The sequence below is a fragment of the Hemitrygon akajei genome, chromosome 13 (genome assembly GCF_048418815.1).
Source record: "Hemitrygon akajei chromosome 13, sHemAka1.3, whole genome shotgun sequence".
NCBI classification, from domain to species: domain Eukaryota; kingdom Metazoa; phylum Chordata; class Chondrichthyes; order Myliobatiformes; family Dasyatidae; genus Hemitrygon; species Hemitrygon akajei.
Window position 1 is genome coordinate 75976484 of NC_133136.1, and position 23233 is coordinate 75999716.

At 37.1% G+C, this 23233-nt stretch overlaps 1 protein-coding gene across 2 annotated transcripts in view; it reads left to right on the forward strand.

The window, feature by feature from the left end:
• The window catches only part of ppargc1a (peroxisome proliferator-activated receptor gamma, coactivator 1 alpha), a 563573-nt gene that overhangs the window by 231012 nt on the left and 309328 nt on the right, over window positions 1–23233 (forward strand). The window contains exon 1 of one of the 2 annotated variants that reach the window (XM_073064906.1): window positions 3287–3382. The exons of the other annotated variant lie outside the window; for it this stretch is intronic. Coding sequence (XP_072921007.1) covers window positions 3299–3382 — 84 coding nt within the window. The 5' untranslated portion in view covers window positions 3287–3298. Of the gene's footprint in view, window positions 1–3286; window positions 3383–23233 lie in introns of those variants that run through there. 2 annotated transcript variants of the gene reach the window in all.

The window sequence follows — 23233 nt, forward strand, 5'->3', positions numbered from 1 at the left end:
GAGGGAGGTAGGTAAAGTTTGATGGTGAGATCTTTTTGAAGATGGTGGAAGTTGTGGAGAACTCTGTGCTCCATGCAGAGGTTCATGGGGTGGTAGGTGAGGAAAAGAGGAGCTCTATCCTTATCAAGCAGCAGGAAGATGGGTGAGCATGGATGTCTGAGAAATAGAGGAGATGTGGGTGAGGGCAGCATCAATGGTGGAGGAAGGGAAACCTCATTCTTTGAAGGAGGACACCTCTGATGTCCTGGAAAGGAAAGCCTTATCCTGGGAACAGATGTGGCAGGTTGAAGGAACTGAAAAAAGGGAATAGCAATTTTACAGGAGACAGAGTAGTAAGAGATATAGTCAAGATAGCCATGGGAATCTGTAGGTTTATAGAAGGTGTTGGTAAACAGTTGGTCTCCAGAAATGTGGACAGAGAGATTGAGGAAGGGGTGAGAGGTATCAGAAAGGAATTAAGTGAATTTAAGGGTAGAATGGATAATAGAGGCAAAGAGATAACATTGACAAGCTCAGCTTGGGTGCATGAAGCAGAACCAATGCAGTTGTCAGTGTACAACAGAAAGATTTGGGGAGTCAGTTCCACATAGCCAGTGAACTGGCAGGTATAGATGGGGCACATGTGGGTGCCCATGGCTACCTGTTGAGTTTTGGAGAAAATGGAAGGAGTCAAAGGAGAAATTGTTGAGGATGAGGACCAGGTCTTGCGAGGTGGAGTAGGGAAGTGGTGGAGCGGAACTGGTTGATTCTTTTTTCCGAGAAAGAAGCAGAGAGCTTTAAGACCTTCTTGATGGGTATTAAGGTGTATATTGACTGGACATCCATGGTGAAAATGGGGCAGTTGGGGTCAGCGAATTGAAAGTGGTTGAGGAGATTGAGAGCACGTGAAGTGTCGTGGATGTAGTTGGGAAGGGACTGAACCAAGGTTAAATGAGAGAGTAGAGTCTGCGGATACAGGTTTAGTGGGGCAGGAACAGGCAGAAACCATGGACCTACCCAAATATTCAGATTTGTGGTTTTTGGGTAAGAGGTAAAAGTGAACACTGTGGAGTAAGGAAACTATGAGTTTAGTGGCAGTGGATGGGAAGTCCCCAGAGTTGATGAGGTTGGTGACGATGGCCTGATGGTTCTGAGTGGAGTCCCATTCAAAGGGTAAGTAAGAGGAGGTGTCTGAGAGTTGCCGCCTGGCCTCAACAAGGTAAAAGTCAGTCCACCACACTTTAACACCAACCATCTCCCCCTCCACCCTTTATCTTTCCTCTGATTGGTTTTCCACCTGGCGCCTCTAGGCCCTACCCCCTCCCCATCTCTATTACTGGGCTTCGGCCATCTCTTCCCCCCCATTCCTGATGAAGGGTCTCGGCCCGAAATGTTGGCTGCTCTTTTCTCATGGATGCTGCCTGACCTGCTGAGTTCTTCCAGCATTGTGTACATATTTGATCCACAGCATCTGCAGTTGTATTTTTGTGTTTTGATTCGTAACACCAACCATCTGTCTGCAGGTTTGGTGGTATGGTTGGGATTGCAAAATCCTTTTCAAGTAAAAAGGTAAGGATATTTCTTAACACTCAGGTTGGAGGAACAACACCATATATTCTGTTTGGGTAGCCTCCAACCTGATGGCATGGACATTGGTTTCTCTAACTTCCGTTAATGCCCCTCCTCCCCTTCTCACCCTATCCCTTATTTATTTATTCATTCATTCATTCATTCCTCCCTTCCTTTTTTTCTCTCTCTGCCCCTCACGCAATCTTTCTTTGCCTGTTCTCCATCTCCCTCTGGTGCTCCCCTCCCCCTTTCGTTCTCCCTAGGCCTCCTGTCCCATGATCCTTTCCCTTCTCCAGCTCTGTATCCCTTTTGCCAATCACCTTTTCAGCTCTTAGCTTCACCCCTCCCCCTCTTGTGTTCTCCTATCATTTTGGATTTCCCCCACCTCCTCCTACTTTCAAATCTCTTACTACCTTTTCTTTCAGTTAGTCCTGACGAAGGGTCTCGGCCCGAAATGTCGTCTGTGCTTCTTCCTGTAGATGCTGCCTGGCCTGCTGCATTCCACCAGCATTTCATGTGTGTTGCTAGGAAAATTCTCAAGCTCTTCAAGAAGTGTAACTGAATCTTATATAACTTCAGTAGGCACACTCGGTTTAATGGGCATGATTATACTTAAATCTGTTCGTTGGTTCAATTTTCTTGTCCTGGGCTAGCTTGTCGTTAACATCTATTCCTGTTCATTGAGATGTGGAAGTCAGAGATGAGCTGTCAGTCAGTCTGGTACATCTGACTTCTTATGCCATTGCTAATGATAACCTGAGCTAAGGGACTGGATGTACTCCCATTAAGCCCTTCAGCTTTACACCAACCATAGCTATTGACTCCAATTTCTTCTTTTCAATGTATTTATATCAGTGTTGCCTGCATGGAAAGCAACTATGACTAAACCCTAATTACCTTGAATGTTATTTGTCTCTTACCTACTATCGATTGGGCTGGATCTTTCCATCTGGTTTTGAAGGAAAACATACACAGATGGAGAAACTCAGCAAGTCAGGCAGCATTTATAGATGGAAATAGACCTTCAGTATTTTGGGTCCAGACCCTTCATCTCGAGTCCAGGTAAAAGGTCCCAACCTGAAACTTTGACTGTCCATTTCTCTCCCAAAATGCTCTTGATTTGCTAAGTTACTCCAGGTTTTTGTTTGTTGCTCCAGATTCTAGCATCTGCAGTTACTTGTGTCTTCACAGTTTTGAAATGTTGTATTTCCCATCTAGAGGCAGTCAGGACCCATTAAACTATGTAATTACAAAGCTGATGATATCTTTATGTTCAATTATTTTAAATGGTTTTTAACGATAAAAGAACAAATACCTCTGCCATTTGGAAAAGACCACTAACATGAAACAGTCTGGATTTGAAAACCTCAGAGATCACATCTATAAACTGGTCTAATTAGTGACTGAACAACCTTTGTCACTGATCTTACAGAAAATTCATAAGACCAAAAAAAAATCTTTCAGTCATAATATAGGGAAAAAAGCAGAAGGTGCAGCCATAACTCGTCAAACAAGCCTGGCATCCAACCCGATGTTTGATAGTTGTTGAAGTTGTGGTGACGTTCATGAAGTGCTGGTAAGAAATGTGCCCTCGGTGTCATCCCATGACACCATTTCCATAGGTCAGCAATGCAGAGTAGCTGCAAGGAGGTGAACCTGTCACTGAGCTGCTGCTGTGGAAAGACACAGAAAGAATCAGTATTCGGTGACAAGACCAGCTGGTGCACAGTGCCACTGTTTGTATACAGCAATGGAGGTAGTGTGTATGACAGGGAATGAGCAATGGAACAAAGAAGTGTTGATCAGCAGACTAATAAAGGAGGCTGTCTGGCAGGTCAGTAGTATTAAATGGGAACATAATGACAATGAATGGAGAATAGAGCACAGTAACATATGCAGTTAGTTTAGCCAGTAAATTGTTGCAGCATTTACATGGTTCATATTTTGTAAAATAAAATATGCAAAATCCATTTATCAAATAAGAGATTATAGTTCTGGCACAAACATTCAATTTGAATTGATTATTTAATCTTGAGTTCAATTTTTAGAATTGTTATATCTATTCCAGTGGATTAGGATATTTCAGGAATCATATAACGTCAAGCTGTATGCATTCTGACTTGAAGATAGCAAAAAATGACTTAAATTAGGATTTGTAATAGTTACAATTGTGTAGGAATTTTGAACAATGACTGAATAAAATTGGGTTGGAATTTGTTTTGCAATATATTTCTGTCTTTAATAATCTTTCACCATTTAATATGTTACTCTTATTTAGTAAGGAGCATTTTTGGTCTATCGATAGGGAGGCTTCATCGCTGACGAGCATATCAGAAATATAAGTGCATCGCACGCACAATTTCCTTGAGCATGTTTTCATGACAGCCTAGATTAAGTCTGATTAGGCCAATTAAAAAGAATGGATTCTGATCTACATTCAATAGCACTCTGAAACAGATAAAAAGACCATAATATACAATTAAGTTAGGTGAGTTGACTGAGTTGCAGTGCTATGTTTATATTTCCATGGTCACAATATCAAAATAGTCATAACTGTGCCATTGCTAAGCTAAAGGTATCACCAAGATGGTAATATCATGAATGGTTTGTTCCATTTAAAACTAATCCAAACAAGGAAGTGCACTAGACCACATGCTGATTACTACTCACAAGCAGGGCTAATCCTGGAAACATTAAAGAATGGTGTAACATGATAATGAGCAGGCTTCGGTGGAGGAGATTCTTAGTTACACCTATAATAGACCAGGAAGCTCTCCAGAGAAGACTTTCTTTGTAAGTATGAGACCAGGATTGTCATAGTGATATGCTGAATAGAAGGATGTCCCTTTAGAACAGAAATGAGGAGAAATTCTTTTCACCAGAAGCAGGTGAATCTGTGGAATTCATTGCCAGCATGTAAGTGCAATTGCAAAGAAAGCATGCCAGTGCCTCTGCTTCCTTAGGAGTTTGTGTGGATTTGGTATGACATTTAAAATTTGACAAACTTCTATAGATATACACTGCAGAATGTATTGACTGGCTTCATCACAGCGTATGGAAACATCAAATCCCTTGAACAGAAAATCCTACAAGAAGTCAGGGGATATGGCACAGTCCATCATGGGTAAAACCCTCACCACTATTGAGAACATCTACATGAAATATTGATGCAGGAAAGCAGGATCCATCATCAGGCACCGCCACCACCCAGGTCATGCTCTGTTCTCACTGCTGCCATCAGGAAGAAGATACAGGAATCTCAGGACTCACACCATCAGGTTTAGTTATTACCGCTTAACCATCAGGCTCTTGAACCAGAGGGGATAACATCTCATAGTTTCACTTGCCCCATCACTGAGATGTTCCCACAATCTATGGGACTCACTTTCAGGGACTCTTCATCTCATGTTCTTGCTCTTTATTGCTTATTTATTATTATTATTAATTTATGTATGTATGTATGTATTTGCATAGTTTGTAGTGTTTGGACGTTGGTTGAACACCCAAGCTGGTTTGGTTTTTCATTGTTTCTATTATAGATTTTATTCTAATATGGATTTTTGAGTATGCCCTCAAGAAAATAAATCTCAGGGTTAGATATGGTGACATATATGTACTTTGATAATAAATTTACTTTGAACACAGACAGCTGTGGAGGCCAAGTCATTCGGTGTATTTAAGGTGGAGGTGGATATGTTCTCGATTAGTAAGAACACGTTTAAGGTTATGGGGAGAAAGCTGGAGTATGACTTTGAGAGGAATAATAAATCATCCATGGTTAAATGGTGGAGTAGACTTGATGGGCCGAATAGGCTATTTTTGCTCCTATATCTTGTGATCTAATTATGTTATCTAATAGTTAACTAGAGAGATTGTGTGGTTATGAGAGAGGGAGAGGGAGAAAGAGAGAGGAAAAGAGAAGGAGCATGCAGTCGATGTTTCAGCCTGAAACGTTGACTGTACTCTTCTCCATAGATGCTGCCTGGCCTGCTGAGTTCCTGCAGCACTTTGTGTGTATTGATTGGATTTCCAGCATCTGCAGGTTTTCTCTTGTTTGTAAGAGCATGCAGATTGCTCAGTGTGTCAATATCAGGAGTATAGTCCTGATGACTTGGCTTCAGTCAATGAAAGTTTATCATCAAAATTCATATCCTACCATTTGGCATCATCTATTCATCAATTCACTGAACTTCCATTGCTTGACTACTAATCTGTATCAGTCATGGTTCATAGCTAATGTTCATGTGCTCTACAAAATGCAGGTGAACACTACTAATCCAATATTGCATTGATGGTTTTGTAATGTAAGTAATTTCAGGCTAGATTCAATGTAAATGAGCATCATGGGCTCTGATAAACAATGCTTCATCTTGTCCTGCTTTGTTAAAAAAATAGAAACTATATCTTCCTGTATAATATTGTTTAACTGTATTTTGTATCAACCTTGCTTAGATTAGAATGAAATTTTTGCTTAACTTGAACATAAATATTTTTATTATATCTATCAAGCAAAATAATGTGCATAATTTTCTTCAAAATTTGTGGTCATAGGGAAATTGAACATCAGTTTGAAATGGCATAAAAATTGAAATGTTGTTGTTCTGATCTCGTTAAATAGGCAGCCAGCATAGGGAGATATGTTGCAGAATTGAACTGTACCAGTGTATTTTTTACTGGCATGGTACAGCTACCATGGTAGTTACTATTCTGACAAACTATGTTGGAAAATATGTTTTGCTCAATATTGCAATTGCATTGCTAATAGTCTGCAAGCTAGCCATAAGGGATAAGCTTTTGAAGCAGATGTAATTTTAGTTTGAGCTGGCACTATGGTGGAATGAGAACTAGGAGGCAAGATTTTCTGTTTTAGCACTTTGATTTACCTTGCAAAATTGAAAATTTGGAATGGCTGAAACCTTTTCTCTGAGCAATAGAAGCACTTGCCTCAAACAGATGGGGACCTCAGTTTTTTTTATTGGGAAATCAAGATATCAGCTCTTCTTTTAGATGCCCCCTTCCATCATCCCATAAAATAGAAAAGTAAGATGTGGAAGAGGTTAAATTTGAGGCAATATCCTTAGTTCTACAGATGTTGTCCTTTTGTACTTAAGAATTTTGCAAGGAATGTGAATCTTTGCTATAGCCAAGTGAGAGCTCTATGAATATGCAAAATCAGGATTTACTATCTGCATTCCAATGTGAGATATGATATTATCCCAGGCCTCGTGAATTACATAAAACACAGATTGTGGCCTAGAATGATACCATGGATCAGATCTAGGCCCTGGTAATGTATTTTAAATTTTAGGAAGTTCTCTATATGGGAAAGGAAATGCAAGTCATTTGTACTTTTTGCTCCCTGAGCTTTACTCCCCCTTTCCCATGATTATGATCATCTCTCTTTTTAATTATCAGGTCAGTACATTCTCTTAGGGACAAAAATTTGGAAGCCGTCTGTTATAGGTTTTTACCTTGGGTCACCTTCGCTTGATGTCAGTTGTGAGCTATTTGTGGGATATTGAAGAAGATCTGAGAGCAAACTAGTCCAGGTTTTATACTGGAGAATTGGGCCAAATCTACTGCCTACAGAGGTATCTCTGCATCTTGCGCAAATTGTCCTATTCAAAGAACATACACAGGAAATAAATAAACTGAAATTCCTGGGAAACAACTATCTTAAGAGTTGATTTTTTTAAAAAATCAGTTTTTTTTAGTGTTTGAAGTCTTTTATCCAGAGGTCTGGCTCTGAATTTTCAGCTAATGTCCAATAGAATATACACTAGTGAATGTAAGCCTTTCCCTCTTATCCTATGGTTGGGGTAGTTCCTAAAAGGCTTTCCACTATTATAGACAAAACAGCCCTAACAATAGATATGGCGATGGAGAGAGTCTGTCTGACAGAGAAAGAAGTTGTGATTCCTTCTACTGCTTTGGACTTTCCCCATGGTGAGATAGGTTGAGGTGACTTTGTCTCAGTTTGGCAACAAGTCAGGCTTCAAAAAGTTCATTTACTGAAGGGAAATTGGAGTACCAGATAATCCACAATCTTGGAAATTACTGTCTGAATATCCCAATATAGGATACAGCATGGTTTTACTGACATAGTATGAAAGGAATTCCAGGTTTAATTGTGTTTGCCATTCAGTCAAAACACTGCTGCAAGCAATGGCGGGTTTAACTTACTGCATCCTCATGCTTCATTGTAGCTATGTTGCCTTGATAATCAATGGAGATGTATCATCAAGAGATCTTGATGTACCTTGATGATGCTTCTGTTCTTTTTCAGAATGTAGATGATGTCAAGAACATTTGTTTTTGAAACCTGGCTTTGCTGAGTCAATAGCAGCTGTGCTGAGGTTGCTTACACATTCTTATTAAGAAGAGAATTTAATGACTATTACCAAATTATGATGAAGGTACAGTGATAAATGTCCAATCCAGGGCAGTGTGTGTCCTGTTGTAGAAGCTGAAGTTGGCTTTTCTTAGTGGTAGAAGTTTTAAAGCTGTGATGATTTGATAAACTCAGCATGTCAGGCAGCAACTATGGAGAGAATTAATCAGTTGATGTTTTCTCAGCCTGAAATGTCACCTGTGTATTTCCCTCCATAATCGCTGCCTGACCTGCTGAGCTCCTCCAGTATTTTGTGTTGGTCACTCTGGACTTCCAGCATCTGCAGAATCTCGTGTTTATGATTTGATGAAGTAGCTTGCCTGACTATTTAATGCATAATGCAGCTATAGTGTGGTGGTTGCTGATTAAAAGGAGGGACTGTGCAGTTAGTTTTGAGCTACATTGCATACTAAGCCTGCCGTTGGCTGATGTGATTGGACAGGAGGAGATTTTGGTTTGGCTAGTTTACAAAATTATGTGAAGGTTACAAACAATCAACCGTAGGGCCTAATGTGTCCATGGGCTTTTATTATAATCCTACATGTCTTTTTTCTATGTATTTCAAATCCCTTTAGTCCTTTTAGCCATTTCTTTAATCTTTGTTTTGTAAGATTAACATAGCTTCAACTAACTAACTTTAGTTAATGTTCTACAAGTTCATATGACCATATACTAGAAATGTTTTTCTATTCTCTGCCAAAAATCCTTCATATATTGTAAGTGCAGGTGGAACTTCTTTACTAAAAGAATGGCAAGTATGTGGAACAAGCAGTTGGTGTGGGTGGTGGAATAGGAAACTTTAATCCTTTTCAAGAAGTATCTAGACAGATTCTTGGCAATTAATGAGATTTATGGGCTTTTGAAGTGTAGCAAGTAAAATCTGAGGACAGGTGGCCCAGATGGAAACATAGGTATCTCCTGTCTGAAACTGTTCATTATTTCAGGATCCCTCAGCCTAGAACAAACTTTGGCCTAGAAATGATTTTCCTTTGAATTTCACACTAAAACAGTGTGCTAGCACACATCCTCCTAAGAGTCAACCTGAAATTTTGACTCTTGTTTCTCTCTCCATAAATGTTGCCCGGACCGCTGAGCATTTTCAGCATTTTATATTTTTATTTTAGTATTCTTGTAAGTGCAGTAGTTTGCTTTCAGCAGCATATAGGATTATATTCAAATTAGTACTGTTGGTTATTTTAGGATTTTGTCTCCAGAATCTAATGCTCTCATTGCATGGAACATTACGTAATATTGGTGCTGACTCAGATCTCCGTCAACACTGATGACTATCTAACAATATTGGTAAACAACATCTTTTTGGCATTATGTAGTTTTTAGAATCGTGGATTTTAAACAAAAAGTATCTGCTTTATTCTGAAAAATCCTGATTAAAAATACTGAGCTCCAGATGACCTGAGATATCTCCTGTGTGTTTTGTAGTACATGTTTTGGGCTACTATTTAATTTATATATTTTTTAAAAGAATTGCGTTATTTGACTGATTTCTTGCCTTCAGACACCAAGACAGGTGGTTGTATTCTGCAATTTATAAGCAGGTGCTTGGTCCTCTTAAAAGATATTAAAAGATTGAACTTTTCACAGAATGTCAAATATGCCTCTTTTTTGCCCACATTGATACAGTAACCAATCATCTCTGCTAGTGGTTCCACACACTAGTTAAGTCATTTGTATTGAATACATGGAAACTGGGTTATGTCATCATAACTCTAGATAAGATCATGGTAGAAAAATAATGAAGTGCTAAAGAAGCATGTAGTTATTAATGTGAAAATTGACCAGCAAGTCTAATGGATAAGAGGGGAAACCATAAGTTATGAGTATCCATAACATGCTGGTCAATTTATATTGTTGTACCATTTGCTTTGCACAAGTAGCAGCTTGCCCCAAGTCTAGTTGTTAATTTTAAGAATTTACTGGGCTTGCAACTTAATTGGCCATCATACTCAGTGCGGAAATTTAAATCTGACAGATAAGAACATTAGTAAGTTTTTAACAGGGTGTTAATTATTAATGTGATGCCAATCAACATTTGGCCCCAATAGAGGAAATTAATTCTTCAATATATTTGCTACATGTGGGCAATTGCTTAAACAGGAGTTTAAAATTTGACTTTCTTTCTTAGTTAATACAGTATTCTTTGTCTATTTATAGACTTTTATTTTCTATACTTGCTTTGACTCTAATTTGCTCTTTTTTCCCCCTTCACTTTTCTCCTTCATTTTCTCAGTCTTTAAAATACATTGGTTCAGGAGATGCACTGTTTCGGCTTTGTCACTCATTTTTGGGGTTGTGGTTGCATCAAATTACAGCTTTTTGTGATGCTTAACTCTAACTAAAGTGGACATTTCAAATAAATACCGTACATGTTCAGCAGGGTAGCCAGCATCTCTGGGCAAATAAACTGTCATGAATAGAAATTAAATCAGAAAAAAATGTTTTTTTTTGCAACAATTTACTGTTGAAATCTCACCCACTGCAAAATTGCATTGGGCACTTCCTCATGCATTCACCCCATTATGGGTGACATTTCTGCATCAGTCAAGCAAGTTGGGTGTTACCAGTGTAGGTGATGTGTTTTCCTGTCTCACTAGCAAAATTGGATAAAAAGTTCCTGTGTCCTTTGTTTCTAATTTACAATGAAATGATGTGGAAAGAAATATGGGAACTGTGTATGAAATAATGGGACCCCACCAAGACAATGATTTTACCTTGAAGTCTCTTGTATTGGATTTTAAGTCCAGTCCCCTTGCACACTGACAGCACCGAGAAAAAATGCAGCACCTGTGCAAAGTGCACCTTAAGTTTGTGATGGCAGTGGCCTTCTGTGACTGCCATAGAGGGTGCATTGTAATAGTGTTGACCTGCTCTGCAGTGAGTAATATATGATTGTGGCAACTCTGAGCTTCACAGGTAACTCCACCTGAAAGCAAAATTGCAGTCTACTACTGCTGTGAGAGAACATTATTGTCAATTTCTTAAAGCAAGAATGTCCTTAAACAAGTGTATGGGACATTGGAAAAAAAGTTGAATTTCCCCATGGGGATGAATAAAGTATCTATCTATCTATCTATCTAATATAGTGGTTTCTTTTGGTGACCTCAGATTTGACATCAGGTTAAAAAGCCAATGTGTACAAAAAAGTGGTAAAATTCATTTTCTGCACTTAGGTGTTTCAGGTCAAGGTATGCCATGCAGATAAAAAGGAATGGATCAAAATAAATAAAGCCATAGGAATGTAGCAAGCGAAGAAAAGGGATGTGCCATTCAGACTTTTAACACAATAATGTTATTTAAATCAAGTAATGTAGAAAGAACAATTCTTTAGATCTTTTGGGTCATGATCACATGATGCAATAAACTATATCTTTTAATCTCAGTTGACACAGCACATTTTGGGAGAGTGCTTGCAGATTTCTCCTAGATTTTGTATGAACGATTGCTTTCTGACATTTTTTTTTGTAAATGGTACTGGCCTACTTCTGAGATAAAGTCCTTTTGTTCTGGCTACTGCCTCTAGAGCACATAATCTCAGTAGCATATCTTGTGAGACCTGCTTATTATCTTGATTTAGAACATCCTTAACCTTCTGAACTCAGCTGAATGAGATATTCTTGTAGTAACCTTGGAAGTAAATACAGTGATGTAAAACCATTAAATCAGCTGATGAAAACTTGCTCAAAAATGAGGGAAATAGAAGACTAATGAGGCAAGCAAAGAAAGATGTTCCAATAAAGCAATAAATTGGAAGAATGCAAATAATTAATGAGACACATGATACAAGAGTTAGTAATTATAGATCTGCTGAATTTTAGATATTTAACGAGAATCTATCAAAGACTACTCTTAGTATTAAGCTACTTGTGAAGTATTTGGATGAAGGTACAGTATTTGTAATTTAAAAATCTTTCCCATTTCATGAAGATGTATTAATTTGAATGCTGATGCTCAACAGTTCACATAAGTTATGATGATGCCACAAAACAAGTTGACTAAAAATCCTGTAAATTGATGCATTCTGTGATGCAAAGTATGAAAATATATTATCTCATCCTCATGATGTCATTGGAGGCCATTTGGCCCATTAGATGCTGCACGGTCCTGAGATTGGGCCAATACTATTAATCCCATTTCCCTTCTCCTCAATTTCCTGCAATGTTTCCTCTCTCACATTTGGCAGTCAACTCCATTTTGATTTTTTTTTGCTATTAACCTACATTGAGGGTTAATTTACAGCAGCTAGTTAATCCAACAGTAAAACATAAACTGCTCAATGGATCAAGCGGCATCTATGGAAGCAAGGGAGTTGTTGGTGTCTTAGGTCAAGTGCAACTATCAGTGTAGTGGGAAGATAGCCAGTGTACAGGAGTGGGAGGAAGTATAGTTGACAGCTATTAGTTGACATTTGGAAATAGTTAAATAGAACCAGAGGGAAGAGGGAGGATAGAGACTGGGCCACTGAAGTCAGTAGCTAATTGATTGAACCAGGCAAGGGAGGGATGATCAGTTGGAACCAGTAGGAGAGAAGGGGGAATAGCAAAAATGAGCCAAGGGAGAAAAAATGAAGTGGATAAATATGTGGGTGGTAAGCAAATGGAACACGGTGGAAGAGGAAGCCTTGGTAACGGACTTGGGTCTTGGGACAGGAATATATATTTTTAATGGTGGCTTTGTGCTGGAGCTGCTGGAAATAAGATGATTCAAAGGCTGGTGTGAAGAAAAGGAGAACCTTATCATGGTTCTGGGAATGAGTGAAACTAGTGAGAGTAGATATGTGGGAATTCTGATGTAGCATGATTCAGGCTTCAGTTTAAAAAAAAACATCAGCTATGATTAAATGTGACTCAAAATGAAAAATAGTAAGGATTGCAATGCTTAAATTGTGGGAAAGAAACTGGAAGCAATTATGCCAGGTGAAAATACATTTTGAAAACAGTGACCAAATCCTGGCTGAAATCTAATTCGGAGTAGAAAATACTATTTGAACATATCACCTTTGAGAGGGGATACAGTGAATAAGGAAGGACAAATGGAAAACTAGATGAAAGAGAGAGTGAATGATTTAGGAAGGACAAAATAAGCACAGTAGTGTTTCTGTGCAAACTAATGTTTGTATTTAGAGATCAAAGATTAAAAATGGGATGTAATGTGGTGGGCTTCATCTATAAGGAAATTGAAACTAAAATACGAATTAATTAATTTTACATTGGGAGGGAAAAGATAGTAAATGTACATTGGGATTCCTGAAATCTGAAATGAGTATAAAATTCTTCAGATTATTTGTTTAGGGGTGGAGAGGCACTGAGGCATTGTTAGATCTATGTATGAGCAATCATATTGATCAGGTATAAAGTGTGATTGTGAATGAACATCTTGTAAATATTATATAATACATTTAACCTCCAAATAGAAGTTGTAAGATTTAGTCCAGGAACTGAAAACAATAGGAAGTGATGGTTTCGGTGAGGTGAAAAGAAAAAGTGAGGATTAGGATCAACACTAAATTTTGTGAGGAATAAATACATTCTGTTCTCCAAAAGGGGATAGGTTGAAAGCTAGTGATTTTATGAATAAATAAAAAGGTAGCAGTGAACCTATGTAATTCACTCTCTCCAAGGCATGGTGTATGATAAGAATAAAATGATGTAAGAAAAAATAACTGGAGTAAGAAAGATGTGTATAAAGGAGAAAGTGAGTTTAAGTGAGTTTTAAAATGCAACATGTTTAGCATGTTTTTCAGAAAGGATTGTTAAATGAGAAGGGAGATGATAATAAGTTAAAGGACAAATTTGAATTGGCAGGGATGTTTGATAAGTATTTCTTATCTATGTTTCAAAGAAGATATATGGGGAATACAAATTCTAACATGACAAATGGTGCCAGATACTATAGTAAATTAAGGAACAATCGAGCAAGTTAGTTAATTTAAACAAGAGTTAAGTACTACTCTATATGGAGTAAATATGTAAAAAAAAAAGAGCAATATCCTGGCTAAATATAGTCCATTTAGTTGCTGGAGGGAATATTTTAGATTGATTTGATTATATTTAAGGTTAACAAATATGTGCATGAAGTAACTAATTTAGGCCTGAATAAGGTATTGTATTCCTGGACCGACCTATAGACTTTCAAGGAGGCTAAAGGTATGGTATTAGAAAAAATTACACAAGATTTGAAGTTCAGAGGTATTAAATTTTGACAAGCACCACACTGGATATTAATAGAGAATATTAAATTGTATAAAAATAGGGAAAAAAACAGAAAGTTATATTTACCAAATAAAAGGGGAGGGCATGATGGAGGGTATTTCCTTTTCTTTGTCACCAGGATAGTCAACTGCTTGGAAATCAGTGTAAATGCTCTATAGGATTTTGCACATGAACAATCTCTGTTCATAGTGACACCAAAACAAAATTTGAAAAGAGAATCAGAGAATTACAGATTCTGTGACTTTAAAGAAAAGAATAATTACAGTTTGACCAAGGAATGCACAAGTGCAAAGATTTCTATGTTCTGGTTCATAACATAAATATGAAACAACTCAAATTGACAAGGTTATCAAAAGCAATGGAATACTGGATTTTCTGACAAGAAGTGTGGAATATCAAAGATTAAACCATATGGTGAACCTACAGAAAGCATATGTATAACCATTTTGAGTACTTTCCCATACAGATTTATAAAGGGATTCTTGATAATTAAGTGCTATTTTTATGAACTTAAAAGCTTATGAGGTTATTTAAGAGAATGATTTAAAAGTATGTAATTAGTGGATGCTGACAGTTTCCAGTGAAGCAGTAATCGAAGGCAAGGCGATGTAATGAGGAACGTGAGAACTGGGCTACGCAATTGAGCCCCTTGAAACCATGTCAGCATTCTGTGGCAGCCGCACAGTAACTTGACATAATTTACCTGCCTTCTTATCTCTCAATCTGATCAAAATGTATTAACTCAATCTCAAACATTTCAACTAACCCTATATCCATAAATCTTACGTAAAACAAATCATATATGTCCTACAGAAGGGTGTTGGCCTGAAACATCGGCTATCTCTTTTCCATAGATGCTGCCTGGCCTGCTTAGTTCATCCAGCATTTTGTGTGTGTTGCATATATTTCTATTATATGTTTCACTTTTATGTATTAAAGTTTTTATTTCATGATTATAATCAGATTTTGAATTCAAAATCTCAGCCCCAGAAGTTATTATTTCACTGTACACGGCAAGTGGAATACCATCATTATTTCTGATGATATCACTCCTCAATCTTGTAAACTCAACTAATGTTTATTTAATTTATCCTTATAATTTAAAGTACTGATTTTATTCTTTAAGCCTATGCATTATTCCTCCTGAGGTTAATATATCTTTTGACAGTTTTATATTACTTTTATTGAATTATTTCTTTTATTATATTTTTCCAATTTATTATTTTTAACTTAATGGTCCTTGAAAATATCTGCCCTTCCTGATGAAGCCATTATACTGAAAAAGCTGCAAACCTAGTGGAGTTGCAAAATAAATAAAGGGTCTTTTTGCTTAAAGGTTTTTTTTTGCATGTGATATAAAATACTTAAAGGATGCAATGTAATGTGTTGTTGAAATTTTGCTCTTTATCTTAAAATGGTGATTGCACCTATGCAAGTTCTGCTATATAATTTGCTGACTCTTGCATATTTTGTCTTTTTTAATAGCAGAGTAGAATTCATCACATATACTGTATAGTGCCTTATCACTTTTCTCAGCGGCATCTCAAAATGCTTCACATACAATGAATTACTTTGTCATGTTGCTCTTATACTGTTGGCAATTTCAGTATCTGCCAATCAATTCTACTCTAAACCACTTATGAAATACTTCAGGAATGCAATTATCCCATAATCCTGATCATCAGTTTTGATACGAATTAGGAGATAGTGTATATTTGCAAGAAATAATATGTGTCTGATAAAAGGAATAGATAAGTAAAGACAAGAATAAAAAACAATATATACTAGTATAATGTAACTGTTCAAAACTAAGCAAAAGGGAAAATTAAGAACCATTCAAACTTCATGGAAAGCAAGTTATTCCTAACAAACCATCAGAATTGTAGGTTTTTTTTAAATAGAAAGATTTGAAATTTGGTTTATAAGATAACAGAATTGTAAATTCAGTATTGACAGATATAACATTGAGAAAAGTTTGTGAAGTGAGAAGGCCTGGTAAGTTAGTTGCACTGATGAGAAGATAATGGTGGTATAGGGAAAAAAAAGATACATGATTAAATAAGATGCTGAATCTGTATGGATTGAAACCAAGCCTAAGAAAAGATCAATCATGTTAATAAGGATAATTACATGTCATTAAATAGAAGAAGAAATGCATAGGTATATAAAGGAATTTGTAAAAGATCTTGAATATTATCACAGGCAAATTCTACTATTAGAATGTAAATAAGAGGGAGAGAACAAAAATGGAAAAAGAAATAGATCATTTACAATATGTTCAAGATAATTTTCCTACCCAGTTCAGTAAGGAGCCAAACCTGAGAGGAGTCACTGCTGAATTTTGAGATAGAGAATGCAGCAGAGATTCAGGTATGCCACTGTAGTAAGATAGTGGTTGAGTTACTGGGATAGTATCTAGAGTGCTTAACTGTTGGCCAAGAGACATTAATGTAAATGACATTGCATGTATGGGAAACATAATTAATATTAAATACTGGAACAAAGTACGTCAGTAACACTGAAATAATAGAATATTGTTAAGATCCAACTGGTCCACTGATGTACTTCAGGGAATTAAACCTCACACTCATACAATCCAGTCCATATGTCACTCCAATCTCACCTTGATTATTGATTGTTAACTACCTTCAAGTTGAAAAAGTAAATCATTGATTACAGAGAATAATTTGAGAATGGCAATATATGCTATCATTCTTGGTGTTATCCAAGTCAAGTCAAGTCAAGTCAACTTTTATTGTCACTTCAACCATAACTGCTGGTACAGTGCATAGTAAAAATGAGACAACGTTTTGCAGGACCATGGTGTTACATGACACAGTACAAAAAACTAGACTGAACTACGTAATAATAAAAAAAACAACACAGAGAAAGCTACACTAGACTACAGACCTACACTGGACTGCATAAAGTGCACAAAAACAGTGCAGGCATTACAATAAATAATAAACAGGACAATAGGGCAAGGTGTCTGTCCAGACTTCGGGTATTGAGGAATCTGATAGCTTGGGGGAAGAAACTGTTACATAGTCTGGTCGTGAGAGCCCGAATGCTTCGGGGCCTTTTCCCAGATGGCAGGAGGGAGAAGAGATTGTATGTGGGGTGCATGGGGTCCTTCATAATCCGGTATTAATTCAAAATAAAGGTAAAGTTAGTACTAGAAAACTCCCGGCAATATTGATCATAACATAGTACAAGTTATTGGAAAGGATAAAAACATGACGAAGACCATCTTGTTAGATTGGGATGTAGCCAGTTTTAGAAGGAATAAGATTGGAGTGAGGAGAGTAAAACAAAAGAAAAGGTAAAGTGTAAATAATTAGAACTGTTATCTATATGATAAAGAAACCCCACCTTAAAAATCCAAGAAATCTGGTAATAATAAACAACAGATTAAAGAGAGGTATAATTGCAACTAATTAAAATGCTTAATCAGAAAGAGATTGCTAATAGGTAGTGAGCACAAAATGGGATATAGTTAGGAAAGAAATCAAAATAACAGCTAAAGAACCAGAAGATAACTATATATGCATGTTTTATTTGTAGTTTATTAGTAAAGAGAAAGTTGCAAGAGGGTTATAATATAGTTAATGTAGTTTCTTTATTTAAACTATCAGATAGAGCAAGCACAGGTAACAATTGAACAGTTTATATATTATTTTCTTTCTGAATATCTATGTTAAAAAACATTTGGAATCCTAAAATGTAATAAACAGTATTCAGTATGGATTTTTGAAAAAGTGATGCTTTATCAAATAGAAAATAATGGAAACACTTAGCAAACTAGGCAGTAACTATGGAAAGAGAAAAGTGAAACAGAGTTAACCCCTAATGTTACTCTACTTCTCTTTACACTGATACTGCTTCAGCTACTGGGCTTTTCCAGCATCTTATGTTTTGTGATTTTGAGAAAGCCTTTGATAAGGTGCAGCACATGAGGCTGCTTAACAAGAACCCATTGTATTACAGGAAAGATACTAGCATGGATGGAAGATTGGTTGACTAACAGAAGCAAAGCGTGGGAGTAAAGGGGGCCTTTTTTTGTTTGACTGCCGGTGACTAGTGGTGCTATACAGGGGTTGGTATTGAGGCTGCTTCTTTTTACATTATACGTTAATGGTTTGGATGAAGGAATTGATGGCTCTGTGGCCAAGTTTGTGAACGATATGAAGATAGGGGGAGCGACATGTAGTGTTGAGGAAGCAGGATGTCTGTGGGAGGGCTTTAACAGATTGGGGGAATGGGCAAAGGAGTGGCAGATGGAATGCCTTGTAGAGAAGTGCGTAGTAATACACTTTTGTAGAAGGAATAAAGGCATAGGCTATTTTGTAAATGGAGAGAAAATTCAAAAAATATGAGGTACAAGGGGACTTGGAAGTCCTTGTGCAGGATTCCCTCAAGGTTAATTTTCAGGTTGAGTTAGTGGTAAGGAAGGCAAATTAGTGTTAGCATTCATTTCGAGAGGACTCGAATACAAAAGCAAGGATGTAATATTGAGGTTTTGAAAGGCGTTCGTCAGAGTGCACTTGAAGTATTGTGAGTAGTTTTGGGCCACTTATCTAAGAAAAGGTGTGCTGGTATTGGAGAGGGTACAGAGGAGGTTCATGAGAATGATTCTGGGAATTAAAGGGTTAACATGTGAGGCACGTTGATGGCTCTGGGCCCATACTTTCTGGAGTTTATAAGAATGATGGGGGGGAGCTCATTGAAACCTATCGAATATTGAAAGTTCTGGATAAGGTGGATGTTTCCTATAGTGGGTAAGTCTAGGACCAGAGGGGACAGCATCAAAATAGAGGGACGTCCATTTAGAACAGAGACGAGGAGGAATTTCTTTAGCCAGAGGGTAGTGAATCTGTAAAATTTACTCCCACAGATGACTATGGAAGTCAAGTCATTGAGTATATTTAAAATAGAGTTTGATAGGTTCCTGATTAGTCAGGGCATCAAATGGTAAGAAGAGAAGGCAGGAGAATGGGATTGAGAGGGTTAATATGTAAATCAGCCATGATGGTATGGCTGACTAGACTTGATGGGCCAAATGGCTTGATTCTGCTCCAATGTCTTATGGCCTTATAAATCTAATGTAAACATCTGTGGATTTAGTAAATTGGTGTTGTCATTACCATAAAATAATATCACAATAAAATGTGTTAACATTAAAACATAAAAACACAATAACACAGTAAAAAGAATGGATTAATAAGCTGTGGAATGGTTATGCAATAGAAAAATGAATTTCACTTTAGTTAAGCATTTCATGGTACATTTTGCTGTAAAACTTCTTTTGTTATTCGCATGCTCATTCCTGACCAAAATGGTGACCTACATAACTCAATAATTCCACATGTGCATTTTTGTCTAGGTTTTATAACAGATCAGAGTTGATTCAAGATCTAGAGATCTGAAGCAATACACTTGAACAAATTTTCCAGCAGTAAAGGAACAAACCGAGTGCACTCACTGTTACGTAACTTCAAAGCATTAAACTACGGTAATACAAAAAAAGACATGGCATTGCAGGTTTAACCTCGACTTTAATTGAGGGGTGCACATATCGTGGTAGCACGATGATGTATGCAATTAACATTTTTACAAATAAATCTGTAATGAATTATTTAAGCAAACAATGCTTAATCTACCAACATATATACAAAAATATTCCAATACTTTGAAATATTAAACACACAGCATTCACAATCCATTAAAAGTAGCAACTCAGATTAACAAGGGCATTAAAAAAATAGCTGATTTCACACCTTGGTTTACTTTTAAAGGGAAAGAGTTGAAATGGAGGGAAGTCACGAAGCTTTTACCTTGTGCAGCTAAGAGTAGGTTCAACTGTGAGAGGTTAAGCAAGGGCTTTAACTGCACTGTTGAGTTCCTTGCAGCATTGCACGCCAATTGACGTAATGAACAGTCTATAGTTAGCCGAAAAAGCTGAGAATAACCAGACAATCAGGCAACATCTGTAGAGAGCGAAGAGTTAATATTTGCGATCTGTGGCTATACAGAGAGGTGAGTAATGTCACAGACATAACTGGTTATAAGCAATCATTGAAGGGAGGAGAAAATAACAAGGGAAAGTCTATAATAGGGTGGGAATAATTTAAATGGCAAAATGATAACACTGAAAAGCAAAATAAATTGTTAATGGACAAGGGAATGATAGGTTTGATGGGTGTTTAATCATGCTAATGAATTCATTACCAATATCTGTTGTGCAGAAAAATGGAAGTAGCAGTTATGATCAGATATCATTGATATCAGTATTGTCCAGACGTCAGTAATGTGATGAGTTGCTGTTCCTTGAACTCCAATTAAGTTTCCCACAGGAATATGCACACAGATCCACGCACAAGAACATAGGAACAATCGATCAGGCTTCTCATATTGGCCTCACCATTTACTATGATTATAACTGATCTCCCCATAGCTTCTGCTTCTTTGCTAGTCCCACGGATCCTCAATTTAATGTCAGACAAATGAATACAATATACATCCTGAAATTCTTTTTCTTCGCAAACATCACAAAAACAAAATGCCCCAAAGAATGAATGACAGTTAAACATTAGAACCCCAAAGCCCCCCCAGCTGCCCCCTCCCAAGCACAAACAACTACAAGGCAACGACCCACCCCCCACCCCCACTAGCATCAGTGCCCTCCACTGAGCACTCAAGCGTTACAGCAAGCATCAGTGAAGACACAGAGTTGCAGTACCCCATAAACTACTTGTCCACCCAGTAATTCAACATACCACAGCCTCTCTCTCTCCCTAATAAGGGAAAAAATGGTGTCCCCATTTCACAGCGAGAGGGGAGACATAGCAAACAACTCATTGATTTATGATTCTCTGGTCTTTCAAAAATTTACCTATTGCCTCTTTAAATACAAAATGCTGGAGGAACTCAGCAGGCAAGGCAGTATTTGAAAAAAAAAGTACAGTCGACGTCTCGGCTGGAAATGTCGACAGTATTTTTTTCCATAGATACTACCTGGTCTGCTGAGTTCCACCAGCATTTTGTGCGTGTTGCTTGGATTTCCAGCATCTGCAGAGTTTGTCTTGTTTGTGATTGAACCTTTTTAAATACCTTGTGTTCTTGCCTTCACAATCATCTGAGGTTGAGAATTCTAGTGCATCACCATTCTTTATGAGAAAAAAAAGATCCCACACACCTCAGTTTTTAAATGACTGCTCCTTTACCTCGTAATTATAACCCCTTGTTCAAGAGGAGATATAATAATACCTGCCACCTTAGGATATTTTATACAGTGTATTCCAGTTAATTGGGGCACTTCAAGACCAATATATTTTGGCCCAATTAAGCAGCTCTCCCAATTAGCTGGTTTAATGGAAATACAGTAGTTAAAACGTACAGTATAGAAAAGCCAAACTACCATTTAACTGAGTAACAATTTATGTACTGAGATGAAATACAGAACAAATTAGACTAGGACCAATATCTCTATAGTACTATAAAACTATGTATTAGTTCCCAATAGTTATCAACAGAGGAATGCATCTTCCATGTATTTTTGATGGACTGTAAATGAACAAAATCAGCCCGGACACTTAGTGCAGATAGTGGACTGCCTTCATACAATGCTTTAGATGACTGCATCCTCCAGATCTTCATTTTCAATGTAACGTTCCAGATGATTGTTGATACCTTCATAAATTTATTTTTGCTCCCAGACATTTATGGCATCTCCAAGCCTGAATGCCTGAAACCAGAGTGAGTAAAACTCTTCCAAATTGTCTTACTGCTTATTTGTTGCCAACTATCAGTGACAAAAATCACTTCTTTTTGAATACAAACACACACAATTGATGGTATTTAAAAACTAAATGCTCTAAGCACCGTATAATGTCTAATGGTTAAGTAAGTGCATGTGACTGACGCTAATTTAAAAACTGTTGAGCAACATTCTCCTATGCAAATTAAGTGGCACAGTGTCCCAAATAAATGGAGGGAATCCTGGCTATTTTCTTGATTTAGATTTTGTTCTTAAAGAGTTGTCCCTAATAAAAGGCTGCCCCAATTAACCAACAGCTCAGTTAACTGGAATCCACTGTATTAAAATAAGATTACTTTTCATTCTTCTAAACTTCAAAGAATATATTTCTAACTTTTCTTTGGCAATTTGTGATGATGACAACCTTCTCAGCCCAGGAATTAGCTGAGTGAATCTCTTCTGGACTGTCTCCAATGCTAGTATATCCTTTCTTAAAGTAGGGGACCGAGACTGAACACTGTATTCTAGGTACAATCTCCCCAACATCCTGTACTATTTTAACATTACTTGTTGGTTTCTAAATTTCAGCTCTAACTTTGTGTGTTTTGGCAAAATGGAGCCTAGGTTCTTCTGCACTCTACTCATTTATTTTCCTTCTCCATTTGTGTAATAGCCTACCATTTGAATTATCCTACCAAACTACATGGCCTCGTTCTTACCTACAGTACAATCCACAACTGGAAAACCATGGTCAATCTTTTGGATTTTTCGAAGTATGTATTCATCATTTTTAGTGCATATTTGGAGCATTGTATGCTACTTCAAATCAAAGAAGGGATACAGGCCTACTGGAGATGGTCCCAGTAAAGATTCATAAGATTAATACAGGTTGAGTGCCCCTTACCAGAAGCGCTTGGGGCTGGAAGTGTTTCAAATTTTGTATTTTTTTTTCAATTTTGGAATATATAGTGAGATAGCTTGGGACTGTCATCATTTCTGACTCTGAAGTTATGTGCCGCTGGTAAGGAGTCTTTCACTTACATTTGTTCATCACACATATGTACTTAACAGTAAATTTTATTACATACCAGTAATATAACAAAAAAAAATGTGTGCAGGGTAACAGAAATAGCACGACAGCATCGGAGAATAACTGTATCAGCTGGTAAACACCAAAAAAATGGCAGATATTGGTCTCCATTTACAATGCTGTGTTTTGATGAAAAGGTTACAGCACACTGTACTAGTATTCTGCATTTTTTTAGGTTTTAAGTAAAGTATAAAAACAATCAGCATCGTAGACTTGTTCTG